The sequence below is a fragment of the Melospiza melodia genome, chromosome 6, assembly GCF_035770615.1.
Source record: "Melospiza melodia melodia isolate bMelMel2 chromosome 6, bMelMel2.pri, whole genome shotgun sequence".
NCBI lineage: Eukaryota > Metazoa > Chordata > Aves > Passeriformes > Passerellidae > Melospiza > Melospiza melodia.
The window spans coordinates 75,100,546-75,117,882 of record NC_086199.1 but is presented as its reverse complement, the minus strand read 5'-3'; the positions used below and the strand labels follow the sequence as shown (position 1 = coordinate 75,117,882).

General features: G+C 49.7%; 1 protein-coding gene across 1 annotated transcript; it reads right to left on the bottom strand.

Annotated features, from left to right (window-relative positions):
* Window positions 1-11,834: 11,834 nt before the first annotated feature.
* CCDC177 (coiled-coil domain containing 177) lies at window positions 11,835-15,790 on the bottom strand. Its single transcript, XM_063159244.1, has one exon. The coding sequence runs from the start codon at window positions 15,785-15,787 to the stop codon at window positions 13,889-13,891; it is 1,899 nt and encodes a 632-aa protein (XP_063015314.1). The 5' UTR covers window positions 15,788-15,790; the 3' UTR covers window positions 11,835-13,888.
* Window positions 15,791-17,337: the final 1,547 nt, after the last annotated feature.

Here is a 17,337-nt window from a genome sequence, read left to right as displayed (position 1 = left end):
GGTTTCTGAAGTAAGCACGTAGAAAGCCTGATGTGCCCTTTTCCTTGCTGCTGCTTTTCCCTGGAAGAGCAGTCTCAAATCACAAGGGCTATAAAACTAGTGCATTTTCTAGCTCTAGCATCGTGTAAATAAGTCAGGTCAGACAGCTGGTGTGCCAGAAATTTCCTCAACATTTTCCTATCTGCATGATTTAACAGACTGCAGCTATATCCTATGAGCCATGGAAAGACATCCCTCTTACATTCACCAGGGATTTTTTAAGTGTCTCTGAATGTCACTGAAATCATTTCCTTGGAAGAGATGGCATGTGTGTCCCAGACAATGGGCTTAAGGAGAAAATGGAGGGATGGAGCTGCTGACTTCTTGTAGCTGCAGTGCAGTAAGGGAGAGGTGGTGTTATAAGGAAAGACTTTCTGGTTTAAGGCTCTGAATTAATTTGAATTGCTTTGCAGAATAATGGGCTTGCACTCACTACTGCTGTAATGGGATAGCCAGAGAATCAGCAGCTGTGGCTGCCTCTGCAGCAGGAGACATCAATTATGGAAGAAGGAGGCTGTGCTGTATAAGGTCAGAAGACAGTAGGACAGACAGGACTATATTCAGCTCTTTCTCTACCTGTCTGTGTGATGTTTGCCATGGCAGGGTGTGAGTTCCCAAGGTAGCATGAAATGAATCCTGTCTCCTTTCTAAGGAGAAATGGGTGAATATTTGCCACCCCCACAGCCCTGATAGCACAGCCTGCCATGTTATGAATGCTAGTTACAGTAGTAAAGCCATGACTTCAGCTCATGTTCTGGAGGCAGTGTGTGGAGAAATGTGAATTGTACAGAAGTGGGATGTGGGTACTTATCTTTAGATAGACAGCTGTGCCAAGGACAAATCAGATTTTACTTTATGGAATCTCCTTTCTCCTTAATCTTCAGAGATTTATTGAAAACAGCCTCTAATCTCTTCTGTTTGCCACAGACAAGTATGTTTTGCCTACTTACCATGGGGTAAATTTAGTGCCTTTCTTAATCTATGGCAAAAAAGGCTTGGAAGCAGGATGTGTGGCATGTCATCTCTGGCATCCACTGGGGATTTCTCCAGCTGCATTTACTGCTGCCTGGAGCAGCACATTCCTGCACACAGCCAGCACAGACCCTGCAGGAAGGAGGCATTGAGGAGCAGCTGGGGAGCACAGGGGCTGGCAGGCCTGGCTGTGCACTGAGAGCCAGAGGCAGAGGAGCTCCCAGGGGAAACCTGGCAAACCCAGCTGGCAGTGCCTGAGCAGGAAAGGCTAAATTTAATTACATACATTTTCCAAGTATTATTTGTATCTAAACATATATGGACCATTTTTGGGGGAAGATGAATTGTTATCCAGGCTAGGTGCTGTAACCTTTGGAGGCTGAAGGTTGGTGAATCCTCTGGAAGAGATGGTCCTGTTTTTGGTGGCCATGCTATCACCTGGAGCACGGTAGAAAGGTAGAGAAGTCATGATTAAAGTCTGCTGGTAGGGAGGAGGTAAAACTTAATGAAATGGAGAAACTGGTAAGTAGAGGTGCCAGGCTGGAGCTCCATGGGAGGAGAAAGCAGCTCATGCCATTCCCCAGCTGGCCTGGTGAACCTCTGCAGCCATTTCCCTTTCTGGGGAGCACCTTGTAGCTTGGTCAGAACAAGCTCTGGGTTGCATACCCAGCTGCATTTCACAGCCACATCCCTGTGGAGAGAAGCACACACAGGACAGCCAGAGCAGTGCTTGATTTCCAGGTGGTTTCCCTTTCTCTCACATGTTTTAGAAGAGAGATGTGTTTTTTCTGAAGGGGTTGTGCAGCTTTCTGCTATGGACAAAGAGATATTGAGGCTTGGATTGTGCTTTCTGCAGATCCTGGGGCTGCAGGGACAGTGGCCATGGGAGAGACACTGAGAGGGCCCCTGGCAGACTGTAAGGTAGATGGCTCTCGGTGCATGTGCCCCTGTCTCTGCTCTTGAGAGTCACTTAATGGAAGGAGATTTTTTGTTTTCCTAATTAAGAACAATATAGAAGACACATGATGTCGATTTCCCCAAAGGCACAGAGAAATGCAGGTGGGAAAGTGAGGGGAGCCAAGGAGCAGCAGTTGAGTGGAAAATCTAAAGCTTTATTGGTGGTCTGTTTTCCACAGAGCGCTGTGGGATGCTCTCTCCTTTGCCTGAGATAAGAGATGGAGAAAAGGGACTTTTATTTGCAGCTAGCTCATGCAGTTCCCTTGCACAGCAGCAGGTGATTTACTCTGCCTGTGTCTCTGCTGTGCCTCAGCTGTTAGGGTGGATGTGGGTGTGTGGGAAGGGCTCTGATATCTGTGCCCTGTCCCAGGAGGATGAACAGCATGCACATAACCTCAGTGAGCTCTTTGGAGGATCCACCAAGCTTAACAGAGACAGACATCTCAGAGACAACCAGGCCTTTCATGTTCTGAGCTAAAATAACAAAAACCAGTTTTATTTTTGATTTATAGCTGAAGAACAGTGAAATTTGCTGAGATGTGTTAACCTTGTGCTTTAAAGTGGGAACTGCTTCTCTCACATTCCACACCAGTGCTGCAGGAAGCATCTCCTGGTGGGAAGATGGAGAAGAGCAGTGCCCCTGGCTGCAGCGTGGCCCTTGCTGTTCACAGGTAAGGCACACAGACTTGGCAGGGTGTGAATGTTTCACAGACAAATGGTAACAACCAGGGCCTTCAGGGAGCAGCTGGACTGCAAAAGGCAAGATGTACTGAGGGAGGTGAGAAAATGTCATTTGACTGCTTAGCTGTTTTTGAAAGGCACAACAAGGAAGATTTAGCACACGTGTAATTTCAACCAGAGTCTTCAGGACCTAGACTCTTGTAGAGATGAGGATTCCTCCTCTGGAGTAGTATGTGACTCATGTATGTGACCAGGAGGAAGTCACCTGGAGAGCTGCAAGCTCTTTGTTTTACCCAGCTTTGGGTAGAGAGCCTCATCCTCCCAGCCTGTTTCTGTAATCTCAGTTTACAGCTTTCCCTTCTGTGAAAAGACACCACTCTTGGCAGCGACCAGGGCAGAAGACCATGGCTTATCCTGCCTGGCTGTGTGCAGAGGGTCCTGAGGCACTCACAGCAATGCTGTGGGAGCTGGTGCCCTCTGCTAGTGCCTACTAAGAACCTCACTTTGTAGCTTTCTGTGTTTTCCTCACTCTTACGGTGGCAGCAGACCTGGGCTCTCTATATTTAAGTGTCCAATGAAGAACTTTCCCCCCCATAGGTGTGAGTTGCCCTCTCACAGCCCACAGCTGGCAGGCCCTGCAGCTCTGCCCTAACAGACCAGCTTACATGGGAAAAGGACTTCCCACCTTCTGCTGAAACTGATGTGTAGAATCTCTGTCCTCTGAAACTGTATTTCTAGATATGTATGTTTCCCCCAAGGTCACTTCCCTTTTGGCCCAGCCTTAGTGCTCAGTTAGTTATTCAGTCTCTTTAGTACACAGTGCCAAAAATATCTAGCCATCAAAACCTCTTGCTCTCAGAGGGACAGGTTTGGAATAAGAGGTGTTTGAGAGAGGGGGGATGTATGTACCCAAAAATGAATACCATTTTTGCTGTGTTTATCTTCCCCTGACACCAGAAGACATTTTGGGGCAGGTGAGAAGAGTCATGCTGCACTTCCACAGCATCTTAGCAGCACTATTCCCCAGAAACAGCAATAAAACTGTGGCCTGTGGGCTGGCAATGACAGTTCAGCTCCTCATTTTGTTCCAAGCCCTGGCTGCGTTATCTGTCAGGAAGATAATTCCTTGACCTTGTGGTCAGGGGATGAGTGCTTTGCTTAGTGATTAAGCCACTGCAGTAGATAACATGCTGTGTTTAATCCCTTTGGTAGCTGGTCCTGGAGGGGGGCAGGAGGGGCTGCAAAAATACAGTGGCTTGCAATAGGTCTGGAGACTTCAGAAACGGTGGCAACAATGCAGAAACTGTGGCTGTATGTGCCCATCCTCCTAAGTTAATTTGGTGGCAGGCTGGAAAACAACCAGCCTATCTAGGGCACTATTTTGTCCAGTGATAGAGCCATATGGTGCAAAAAGCCCACAGTCGTCTGAGGGCTTAGGCATGTCAGAAATCAGGGAGTCCCTCTGCGTACTGATCCTGTCTGCTAGCTGGCACATATAAAAAGAAGGTTTATAATTATTTTCCCCTGCTGATGGGGGAAGGGACTCCTGAATAAACAGCTAATCCTGCTGATTTGAACTGGGAAAGAATGAGATAAAACCTTTCCTGCTGCTTCAAAGCAGTGGCTGGGATATGGCTGTGAAGCATGCAGCGGGCATGCCTGCCTTATTCCAAGCAAGTGCAGCAAATGCATCGGAGCATGGGTGCATGACCAGGTTTCAGGCTGTACAAACTGAGGGTTGGAGCCCACTCTTCCAGTGGTATTTAGGGTTCTGTCTGCAAGTGAAATCAGGGAGAGCTCTGACTGATAGGGTCTCACCTAGGAGGTTTCATCCCCACAGCCAGACTTCTGTCCCCTGCTTTTTGCTGTAATTCTGTTTCTTACCCCTGCCAGAGAAGGAGAAGATGGAGACACAAGCCCATATCCACCTTGCCAACAGTGAGGCACTATCATTCTTGAGGGAAGACCCTTGGCCTTTTTCAGCAAACCTCTCTTCCCGGGCTGTCACTGCATAGTTAAGGATTATGATTCCCCTTTAATCTGGCTTTTCCCTTTCACAAGGTCCCTGCTCTCTTTGGAAACAGCCCCAGCCTCAGATTACCTCTGGCTCTGGTGTCTCCTCTGTCAGGCCCGGGAATGTGCTAGCTGTCACCATGTGCCTGCCCTTGGGCAATTGACCTCAGCAGGCAGGAGCCAATCCCGGGTCTGGCGAATCCAAATGGCTGATTACAAATAAAGGCGGGTATGGATTGGTCTCTGCAGAACACTGGCAGCCAGCAATTCAGCTCCCTAATGAGAACAGGACTATGGCCATGCTCTACCAAACCCTGGCAGTTTGATATTAAATTTGGTCTTTGAGGAAGAAAAAAACCAAACAACTTAAAAAGAAAAATAAAAAAAAATTAAACAAAAACCCCAAAACCAAACAACCCCCCCAAAACAACAACAACCCCCCCCCAAATCCAAAAATTAAAAAAAAAAAAAAACAAACCCAACAAAAAAAACCCCCACACCTTCCCTCCACCTCACCCCCACCAAAAAAAAAAAAAAAAAAAAAAAAAAAAAAAAAAAAAAAAAAAAGAGCAGAATTAAAAGTCTTTAGTAGAAAGTTGTTTTTCTGTCCTGTGGTCTTGAGATACATACCTGTTCTTAGCTCATCCTCCTGATCCTAGCACTGACACACAGTAAAATCTTTTTTCTGACAGCCCAGATTCAAATACTAAAAGAGGTGCTCCTCATCACCTTCTGCTTCACAGGAGAAACCTGGGCACTCTTGGCTGCTGCCCTAGAGCCCAGAGGGAGGTGGTTTAGCTCAGGCTCCTTCCTAACATTGTGGGGTGCTGCCTGACAGATGCCTGGAGCAGCACCCATGCAGGCCTGGGGTAGAGGAAGCCACTGGGCTGGGGTGCTCCAGAAGGCATTTCTCTGCTGCTGTAATGCCTTCACCAGGAAGGAGACCTCAAAAATTCACAATTCATCCTGACTTTCATGTAGGGCCCCAGTCGTATTTCCATTATTTTATACATTTGTTTAAGTCCTGTATGTGTTCATCCCAGGCTTCTCTTTTCCATCCTTACTCCCATTCATTCAGGATTTGCTTCTTTGCTGTAGTGGTATGAAAGCCATCATAGTTGGGAATGTCTAGAACAGTTTCCCTACAATTTTCCACTCTGACCAGCCCTAACACTTGTTGGGAAACATCATTCCTTTCTCACCTGAGGTCCTAAGTACTTTCTACCATTCTTCATCCCTGAGGGTACCTAAAATGTGTGAAGCTGCTTGGCCACGTACATCTGTTGCATTAGACATATAAACCATGTCTCCTATGATTTTAGGGATATTTAAATAACTCATTTTGTTATTTCTTTCTTCTTCAGACATTCTTTTACTTCCTCTGGGGAGTAGCTTTGTGCCTCCACTTTCCCCATGGAAAAACTTATGCTAAAATTATTCTCCATCCATCTGATGCATCGGTTCCCTGGCCAGGGAAGGACCTGCAGCTTCCCAGAGACAGCAGGAGCTGCAAGAAATCTCTGGAGCAGCACAGTGCAGTCTGATCAGAGAAACTCAGAGAGGACAGTAGGTCTGGGTGTGAACATCATTGCCTTCAGGAATCTCTACTTCTACAATTTTTTTTTGATGGAACCCTAAGTAAAATGCATTGAAATACTTGATTCTGCAAACAGATTGTGCAGGTTTTTAAAAAAATTGTAGGAATCACAGAAAACTTCTGTTACAAGACAGAGTACCTTCTGCCTGGAAAATATTAGGACTCACAGCATCCAAGTGATGTAAATTGGAGTGATAGCTACCATGAAAAGGGATATGGAGTATATCTAAAGCTAACCTAAGATGTCAGGTGTTCTGGTGTTGCATAAAGCCCTGAAGCTCTCAGCTTGCCTACCTGCCTACCGTTTTCTGAGAGCAGGCAGGTCAGCTCTCGTTTACTGAAACAATCCTCCCTGGCTTTACTTCCTCCTGAGCAGCAGCAGGTGAAACTGATAACAGAAAAATCAACATCATGACGCATACCTGTTACAACATACCTAGAATCCCTGTCATGACAGGTCATGCAGACCTTTATGAGCTAGGTATGAGTTTACTGGTAGAGTCCAGGTCAGAAGGAGAAGCTGGTGATAGGATGGATGTATCTTAGATGCCAGCCTGCCCCAGAGCACCTGTGCATGACGTGATGCTGACTGCAGAAAGGAAAGCTTCCCTCTCAGGCAAGAAGGGACACTGCTTCCCATGCCAAGCATTGGTCTAAGTGGGGAGGGCAACAGCTAAGCACTTCCACTGGGGCTGTTAATGCTTGCCCCATCCATGGTACTGTCTGGGAAAGCAATGCAGGGAAAGTAAATTAGCAGCAGTGTTTGATAATTAAAAATAAAACAGTAGCGTCCCTTTGCTGTGCCACAACACCCCAGTTCTTCTGTAGGTTTTCAATCTACTGCACCCAAAGCCCAGACTCAGATTGCTCTTGTAGTTGCTTGTGCACAGACATGCCCCAGTTTAAGAAAGAACAGGGCAATTTAGTTTTCTTGAAGCCTCTGCAGACATGTAGAGACTTGGCTGCACCCTATGGTCAGCCCCCCAGCTACCCAGCTGCAGGCAATGGGAGCAGGAGCCTCGGGATCAAATTAGGACACAAGGACATTTTGACAACTTCAGGTGGAAGCTGAAAATGGTGCAGAGGCTCCTAGACTGTGTGGACGAGGGCTGCTGAAATTCCCTGGTGAGAACAAAGTACCACTCTTCCATCAGGGTTCATGTCAGATGTGGACCAAGTCCATCCAGGACAGCTGTGCAGTGGTCCCTCTATAGTGAAAATGGTGCCTGTTCGTGGATCTCACATTTTCCTTGAAATCTGAAGAAATAGCTGTTGCTGGGAGGTAAGCATGAAGCCTGTCTTGTCAGCATGTACAGGAGACAGGTGTTTAAGTAGCAAGCTCGTGAACAGAGTGGTCCCCTCCTAGGGTCTAAGAAATTGCATGCAACCCGGCACTTAACAAAACCTTCACCTGCTGGGGTAATATTTTTTTTTCAGGAGGGAAAGAAAAATGGCTTTCAGCTTTGCCTACACATCTGTGTTTTGTGCTCCCTTCCTCGTTTATTTTCCTACCTCTTATAAATCATTAAATAATTGTCAAAAATAGCACGGCTTACTTTGGAGGTGATTAAAAAAGAGATGAAATTATCACATCACCCTCCTACAAACCAAAACATTCCCAGTAGTGTCCAACAGACAAAGAGCCAAATCTCTTACTCCCAACTGTTTAACTTACTATCTGACAAAGTACTTCTGTGCCAGCTGCTCTTCCCCTCAGCTGCACTGAGCTGCTTAAGCAGACACTGCTTTGTAAACACCCAGGAACACAGTGTCCAGTACCAGGGTATTGACAAATTTGTCACCCAGTCTAAAAATATCAGCTGATATGTGACCCTCCCATCCCATTGCATTGGGTACTGCTCAGGCAGGAGGAAATTTCCACCAAGCTCTTGAAAGCATAAGCTCTGCCAAGCCACTGTGATTTACATAAATAATGAAAAGTTTAATATATCTAGACTGTATTCACTCCTGGAATAACTCTGCTGGCCCTAGAGAGGTATCTAATTGGATGAACTGGGTCCTGTAAGTTTAATGTGCTGAAATAAAGTGTTATTGTATGCTGTCACATAGAGATCTAAGTGATTCTAGCTAGCCAGGATGCTATAAGGATACTCAGTCCATGTTTACTCATTCATTTAACATTTCCATCTGTAGCTCCTGCCCATTTCTGCTAATGCACCTTCCTCTCACCCTGCTCCTGTCCTGGGCTCCCAGTGCAGCCTTATATAACCTTCAGACCCTCTTCCTCCACCCCCTATTTAAAAGTGTTTCAGAGTTTGGAGACAATGCCCAGAAGTGGTGGCTGGTGGTCTAAAACCTTTGTCCTCCAAGAAGCACCAGCTGCAGATCAGGAGTCAGGGGAGCTGCCACAGCAGGGGCACAGGGATTTCCCTCCACTGCAACCAGATGAGGTCAATTAGAGGACTGCACAGGGATTAGGGAGGACGTGAGTGAGAGCTCCAGCTGGATCAGGGAGGCCAACATGGCCCAGGGCAAATCACATCAGCTCTTTCTGCTTCAGTTTGCTTGTACTTAGGCTGGGGGCGATAACTGGTTTACCTCACAGCCAGGTCCTGAGATTAGATGCAGGGAGCTGTGTAAAGCACATAAGAACAAAACAGCACTGGCAGTTTGGTTTTGTAATACAGGATGATTCTTACTGCCAGAGTGGTTTTGCAATGCAGAGGATTTCTGAATGGCAGGGATGCAGGAGATGAGTGCAAAGTTACCAGAGAAAGACTTGAGTCCTTTCAGACTGGAATCTTACAGTAACAAGGTAATGTTTCACAGTAAAGATGCATGCTCAAAGAATGGGCTAAGGACAAAGAAGTCAGGCCTCTAGAAACGAATTTTTTTCAGGTCCTAGTGTTAAGAAGCATGTGGGATATGGGGCATATTCCATTATGAAGGCTCTGAAGACTGGCCTCCCTATAGTGCTGGATGGTCTCCATGAATGGAGAATCTCTTTCCAGGTATCTTGGGTTAGAAGAGTTTTGCATTTTTTTTCTTGTTCCCAGTGTTTTCTCTTCAAACAATCACCTAGTAATATCTCACCAAAAGGAGGGCAGAGCTGCTGCCTGCCTAGAAGCCAGAAGCATTATGATTTTCTTACCCTGCCTCTGTACTGGCTCTTCAGAGTGGGTGCTATTTGCTTGCCAAGGACTTGTGGGGCTGCACTCCCCCAAGCAGCTGTGTTAGAGCTCCATCAGCTCCCTGTACTGCACTGCAAAGCAGGTGTCTCGGGGCTGACTTCCAGAAGGACTGGGCTAAGCCAGTGTTTTGCCTATGACAGCCTGCTTTTACAACTATGCAGGCTAAGTCCAATCCTAACAAACTACACTCCCTTGGAGCAGCAAAGCATTAGAGCTTACACTGGATTGCTTTGAAGGGAGCCTGTGTGATCTGAGAACACATCACAGAGCACCTCCCAGAGCACCTCTGCTCTCCTGGATGTAGTGCCTGCTCTGCTAAGCAGCACAGTCTCAGGTCCACAGAGCAGAACTACCTGTGAAGACACCAGTTACCATCTGCAATGTGCTGCATCTAACTAGCTTTGTACCTCATCCTTACATCTCCCTGCATCTGCTTTAAAACAAAACCCCAACAAGACGAAAAAAAGCCCAAACCAAAAAAACCTCATGTTTGAAATGGCATTTCAACTACTACATTTTTGTCTTTACCTGCAGAAGAATGCCCACAGCTGAAAACACATCTTTCTCTGATGCAACAACTGCGGCAAGGAGAAGCCATCCTCAGGTAAAATACAACAAGCCAGGCAATGTATTGCAAATTCTGTTTCCCACACCTCCCTGACCAGCCTTGGCTTAATAAAGACGTAGATGTCTTTAACTAAGTCCCCTATCAAACCTGTGAGCACTGCATATTCAGCATTTTCTTAGCAAACAGAATTCCCCTGGCACCAGGAGAAATTTTAGCAAAGAATGAGTCTGCAGCTCCACAGCATCCTAAGAGGAAAATAGATAACCAAGGTGAGAAATCTAATCCTTACATCCCTCTTATGGCATGTGGAGAAAGAACTTAGTATAAACTGGCTTAAAATTTACCTTACAAAATATTAACCAGTGGTGGTGCAGCTGCTCCTCCTAATAGCTTTTAGACATATCTGCCAAATTCAACCTTGACAGAGAGAATGCCTTTTAGTGATGAATTTTGTGTGAAGAGGAAGCACACAGGTAAGATTGTTGGCACTCTCTCTGGCACTGAAGGGCTCCAGTTTCAGCCCAGATGCCATTAAAGCGTAGACAATCCACATAAACAAGAATTTCTGAATGTGCAAAATGTGTTCCATTGTGTTCCAAAAGTCCTCCAGAGGTCAGCCAAAAGAAACTGCTCTTTAGTCAGTGCTTCTCCTCCATGTTGATTGCTTTTTCTCCCTAACCTGCAGCTCAATTGCAAAAACACCAAATAAGCCCCATCTAAAAGGGCCATACTTTTTACATGTGACCATTGGTTTAACTTCTGTTCCTACAGAAATCCAGCAGTAGAACTCCTTCTCAAATAAGCAAAAGCATAAGCAGACCCAAGAAATACCTCATGCCTCCATCCAGACGGCTGACTTAAATTTTCCATGCTTCAATTTTAAACTCTCAAAATTCACTGAATTTCACGGACTTGGGACTTAAACCACTACAGAAATAAAAAATATCCATACACAGATCAGTGTCTTTTGAAAAAAAAAATATTTTTCTCAGATTGCACATTCAAAACTTGAGCTGTACACTGCACAGTAGAGGAACACTAGTTTGCCAATCCAATTACCTTCATGTAGGTTTGTGTTGATTAGTTCAGCTGTAGCCCCAAGGTGTCAAACTCAGTCAGCAGCAAGAGATGGACCCCACGTGTAATTACAGTCAGTGGCCATGTCTCCTGGGCTGCAGAATGTTCTCTGTCTGGAAATGCCCTTGTCAGAGGGAGGTTTGGACAGTCTTCAGGTAGATTGCAGTAGAGCTTTAGGGAAAACATGCTCCTCCAGTTAGAGGCTGCCTGCTCATTCACCCATCACCATGTGCCTTCTTTCCACTGTTTCCCATCTCTCCCCCTTGTCCCTCTGCTAAGTTAACCAAGCAGCGAATTTCAGCCCCAGTGTAACGACACAGGAAGCAAAACCCTTCATATATGTGCTGGCAGGCTTTCTCTCCAGCCCCAAAGGCTACAAATCAGACGAAACACTGGCTATGCTGGAGTCACTGCAGGTTTTATCCCAACTCTAGTGCTGTCAGGGAGCAAGGGCAGTTTTGCAGTGGCTGGATTTGAGCCACTGACCATCTCTTTTCTAGGTCTTTGCAGGTACGAGGGCACACACAAATCACTGAGGCACGGACATCATGTGAAGTCTGTGTTTTCTCAAGGACCTTGTCCAGTGTTAGAACAGGATTTGTTTCACTGTTCTGATTGCTGCTTTGAGGCTGAGGATAAGGGGATAGCCTCCCTGCTGGAAACACTAATGCAGCTGTCCTTTCCACAATTACCAGATTTGGGTGTTAATGCTTTTCACTGAGGGGTGTTTTACTTTAATAACCACTCAAATAAATAAATAAATACATACATACATAAATACATAAATAAATATTACTTTGTATTTTATAAGCAACATTTGTCCAAAGTCTTTGAAGTGCTTTGCCAATCAGAGTCTTACTATTTCCCGTGAGTCCCAGGAGCCCAACTCTGCTCCCGTTTATATCAATAGGAGCAGGTCCAGCCTCTGAGGACTTGCCTGGCATTACACAGTGAGCCAATGACTGACAGAGCAAACACTGCTCAGGTGCCCTAATTCCTACTTTCATGCTGCCTGCCCTTAACACCACCAATCATACTTTGATTCAAAGATCAAATCTTATAAAAATAAAAAAAAAAATGCCTATGTCTTAATTTCCAACACTGTGTAATGTCTCTAACCTTGCAGGGCACCAGTATATTTGGTCTATTGTTAGTGTTCATTTAACAACTTCTTTAAAGCCTTCTAGGAGGGCTCTGACCCGCTGTTACCTCCTGGGACATTCTGGTAAGCAATGTATGCATGCTAGACTGCATGTCTGTGCCATATGTCAACCCTCTCCTGGTTGTCTCTTCTACTATGTTCTGTGTCAGAGACATCCGCAAAGAAACGAGATCCTGTCTCTTCTTGGTGCTTCTCCTCCATGCTCCAGGTCTGACTGCTACCATCAGAGCAACCCAATCCGGCGTCACAGATGGTGGAACAGAGAGCTGATGCTGCCCGGAGCCAGAAAAAAACCAAACCAAAGTGCCTGCTTCAGATGTGTGCTTACAAATCCAACTCTGTTACAAAGAGTCCATGTGGAAACCTGGAGCAGAATGCTGTAGTACTTGAATACTGTACACAGGGCACAGGTAGGTTTTTCACATTTCTGGTGCATTTAATTGCAGAAGAACTCAGTCCCCCCTAAATAGTATTGAGTTAGCTCTTATAAAAAAGACATGATCCTCATCTAAGAGAATCTGTAATGTACCTTATTTTGTGCATCTCTCTTTCTTGTGCTCTATACAAGAATACAACTCTTAGCACCAGTGGCAGAGAAATGCTGCCCTGCTCAGTAGACACTGATAAGAGCTGGGTGAACATGTCATTGTGCACAGCTCATGAGAACTATAAGCTTGGAACTCTGGAGAACATCTGGTCCAACCTCCTGCTCAAGACAGGCAAATTGGATAAGGTTTTGAGAATTCCAGAGGGTGGTGATTTCCATTTACAAGTGACCTCTGTGTTTCTCCAAAAGTCCAGATTCCACAGGTTCATTCATTTTCATATCTTAATGAACAGGTGACTTGTGTGGGTGCTTATCAGTTTGTGGACTGTCCACAAATTTCTCTCCTTTACTCCCTCCTCCAAAAAAAAAGAAGGAATTCTACAGATGTTTGTAAGAGAACCTTGGAAAGGAGGAGAAGAGGTGAGGATACCTTGGGAGGGGTAACAGCAAAAAATAAATTGTGTTTGCGTGCACTTTCAGACAGCTTCTGCCCAGCTCTGATCATGATGTCTACTTACATGGCCTTGATCTGTGCTTTCCCTAGCCTGGTACTGGCCCCAGACAAGGGGCACCCAGAGTACATGGCATTCTGTACTCCAGCCTTCCTCCCTTCAGCATGGGATTGCAGCAGCTTTGAAAATGCAGTCCCGTGACTTAAACCAAACTGCCCATCACTGCAGGCAGAATGAGCTGGGGTGGTTTTGGTTCTCATTCAGCAGGCTCTAGTAGTCAGCAACCTCTGTTTGCATTTCCCGCTGGAGAGTGCAGCTGTAGTCATCTCTGTTGTAAACAATCAATCAATAACTCAGAGGCTTCAAGCAGATTTTGCAGCCCTCTCTGAAAAAAAATGCATGTGCTTGTGGGGTGGAGGACAGAAAAACTTGCTTCCTCTCTGTAAAGATGACTGAGGTCAGTCTCTGAAACACACCCAGAATGAAAAATGGTTTTAAAACAGTATGTGAAATAGCTGCCACATTTTTGTGCGGTACCCTGCTACCCCAAAACACGAAATTAGGGTGGATGTTGGTTTTCGTTGTTTTTTAAATGCTCATGCCAAGGAGCTTTCTGTCACATTATGATGGACAACCAGTGGTGCATCCTCACTCACCCATGACAAGATCTTTCACTTCTTACTAAGCTGAGCATGCAGTTCTGCTTCGAAGGCCATCTTGTCAAAGGTGCGCATGTTCGTCTCCTCCCGCACCTTCTCCCGGACATGGAAGGATGCTCGAGCAACAGACCTGGCATTTTCTAAGACAGTCTTCTTCTCCTTGAAGATCTGCTCACTTCTCTCCAGCTTCCTCTCTATTGAGAGGAGAATTTCCCTGCGCCGTAAGTCCTCATACTGTTCCACCTTTTGCTTGTTCATCTTCTGCACTTTTTCCTTTTCCAGACGGCTCAAGACCACTTTGCGGGCTTTTTCTTGGACAGCCTCTTCAGCCACCTGGGCAGCATGCTGGAGCTTTCTCTCTGTCTCTCTAGCCAGTGCTTCCAAGTGCTCCTTCTGCTCTCTTTCCTTCTTCTCTGCTGCCAGTTTAGCTCTCTGGATCTGCATGTCCTCACGCCTGGCCTTCTCCCTCAGCTCCTGGTTCCTCTTCTCCACAAGCTGCTCATAGTTCTCCTGAGCCTTTGTCAAACTCATCTTCAGGGATGCCTTCAGCATTTCTTTCTCTTCTGCCTCCTGCTTGGCCAGTTCCTTGAGCAAGGCCTCATGCTTCAGCTTCTCTGCTTGGTTGAACAGTCTCTTTTCCTTCTGCAGCTGCACCTCCTTTTTCAGCCTCTTCTGTGCAGCTGTGGACAGCTTCTCTTGCAGGAGCTGCTCCTCTCGCTCCTGGTGCTCCTTCTTGACCTCTTCCTTTGCCTTCAGGTTGAGCTCTTGATGGAGTTTTTTCTGCTTGTCCTCCTTGATGGCCCTCTCCAGCCTCTCCCTCCGCAGCCGCTCCTGCTTCTCCGCTTGCTCCCGCCACCTCTCCTCGCATACCAGGAGCTGCTTCTGCTTCATCAGGGCAGCTTCCTCCTGCTCCTGGTTCAGTCTCCCTCGCCGCTTCTCCACCTGGCTCTCCCACATCCGCTGACCCTGCAGGAGGGCCCTTTGCTTCTCCTTCTCCTCCTGCTCCTTCCGCTGCTCAGCCAGGCGCCGCTGACTGTCCCACTGCAGGTGAGCCGCCTGCCGCTGCTCCCGCAGGAGGTTGGCCTCCTGGTGCTTGGCGATCATCAGCGCCGCGATCTTCTTGTCCCTCTCTGGCACCTCTGAGAGACCCTTCTTCCTCTTCACCTCCCTGACGATCCTCTCGACTCTTTGGGCAGTCTGTGGTGAGTGGCTGAGGTCGCCCAGGCTGAAGCTGCGCCCCAGCAGAGTCCCATTGGCGGCGGCCACCCCCCGACCCCGGCCGCACACCTTGCCCCCGCGCTCCCGCAGGCTCTCCCCGCTGTAGGACGACGAAGCGCCCGACTCAGAGGAGGTCTTGCCCCAGCTACCCTCGCGGCGCTTCTGCAAGGAGTCCAGGGAGTGGCTCTTGCCCTTGGCACCCCTCGATGACCCGGCCTTCCCCCCGCCGTGGGTCCGGGGCCCGCCGGCAGCTGCGGCCGCGGCCCGGGAGGAGACGCGGGCGGCGGGCGAAGGCGGCAGGCTGCCGAGGGGCCCGAGGATCCGCCTCTTCTCCTCCCGGATAATCCTCTCCCGCTCCTCCCGGCACTGCTGCAGCTTGCGGCGGCGCTCCCGCTCGTAGGCCTCGTAGAGGCCGGCGGCCACCCGCATGGAGCGCCCGGGCGCCTCTCTCAGCAGGTCCCCCAGCGCCCGCGGCAGCAGCTCCACGGGCCGCACGGCGCAGCGGGCGCAGGCCTCCAGCGACCGCGGGCTGGTCAGCACGTACCGGCTGCCCTCCGCCGCCGCGCAGTCGAAGTTGTACAGGTCCAGGTGCAGCAGCGGCGACTGCTCTCCAGGACGGGCCGGCTCTCCCCCCGCCGCCCCCCCGGGCGCCGGGCAGGGCTGCGGGGGAGGCTCGGCCGGCGGCTCCACCATGGCTCGGCCTGCGGGGCAGAGAGCGGCGGCGGGTGAGCGGGCGGGCAGCGGGCGCACGGAGCCCTTTGTGTCCCCGGGGCAGGGGCGAGGGGCGCACCGGGGGTGCCTGGGCTGGGCTGCGTTCGTGCAGGACAGGGGCAGGTCGCGGCAGGTGCTGGGCACGGAGGGGCAGTGTCCGGGGCCGGGGGTGCCCGGGGCGGGGAGCCGTGTTTGGGCGGTCGGGCACAGGGGCGTGGTGCGGGAGTCTTCGGGACGCGCGGGTTGTGAGCGCGGGGGCGTTTGGGGTGACGGGGGTCGTTCAGGGTCCTCCGGCAGGTTCGGGCAGTGGGCGCAGAATCGTTCGGCAAGGAACGGGGACGCTGGGGGTGCGCGGGGTGTGTCTGGGCCGGGAGGGCAGTCTGGGCTGAGGGTAGTCGGGCTGTGAGGATGCTGTAGGTGCGCCGGGCTTGGCGGACTGGCGGACGAAAGTGTCCGCGCTTGAATGAGTGAACGGAGAGAGGGGTGCCCGGGGGTGTCAGGCAGGGCTGGCAGCGGGACCGAGACCTACTCCCGGGCCGCGGCGCAGGACGGAGCCCCCCGCCCGCCCGCCCCGGTCCCCCGCGGCACTCACCGGGCGGGCGCGGCCGCAGCCCCGCTCTTTGTCTCGGTGCCGGCGGCCTCGGCGATCAGGCGGGCGGCGGCGGCGGCTCGTCCATGGCACCCCGGGCCCCGCGCGGCGCCCCCACCTGCGGGGCGGGCACGGCGTTGGCCCGCAGGCTGCGGCGCCCCGCGCTGCCCGCTGCAGCCCCGGCGGGGGGCGGGCGGAGGCGGGAGCGGGCGCGGGCGCGGGCGCGGGGGGAGCCCGCCCGCAGCCCCGTGCGCCGCCGGGCCGGGGGCAGCGCTGCCGCCGGGCGGGGACCCGCCCCCCCTCCCCGCCGCGAGGGGCCGGGCCCGGCGATGCTGCGGCGAGCTCGGGGGGCGGGCGAGCGCCCGGCCCGCCCGGAGAGCTCCTTCCCTGCGGGCATCCCCGCTCCCTGCCTGCGCATCCCTTAACCCGTGCCTCCTGCCCTGCACCTGCCGCTCCGAGCCCGCGTCTTTCCCTGCAGACCGTCCCTAAATAAGCGGCAATTTCAGGGTCGTGCCCCTAGTTTTGCATTATATCTGCACAAACAAGCCCATCTGTATTTACCGTTAATATAGACAAGGATAAAAAGAGTGTAAGAAGGAGCAAGAGATGCTAACCCAGTTTTACAGATGGCAAACTGAGCCCCAGGGAGATGAAGATGCCTGCCTTGGGCTGCCTAGGGAATTCACGCCAGAGCTGGAAAGGAACGGCAAAGCTCTCAGATTTCAGTTCAAAGCAGTTTCCAGCCATGAAACCTTATTCCCTTTTGTGCTGGTGTAAGCTATTGCTTGATGCAAGGATGTGGCAGGCTGTACAGTACACTTTTTTGAGTACCCAGTTTGAATGTGGTGCTTGCAGTTACTTTGAAATATCCCTGGTTTCTACAGGAATCCTGGGCTCAACAGCCTCAGTGGAGTTGAGAAATGCTTTGCTCTGGAAATACCAT

What these genes read in the sequence shown, in the direction of transcription:
- CCDC177 (XM_063159244.1), bottom strand. Translation starts at nt 15,787, where the DNA reads ATGGTGGAGCCGCCGGCCGAGCCTCCCCCGCAGCCCTGCCCGGCGCCC.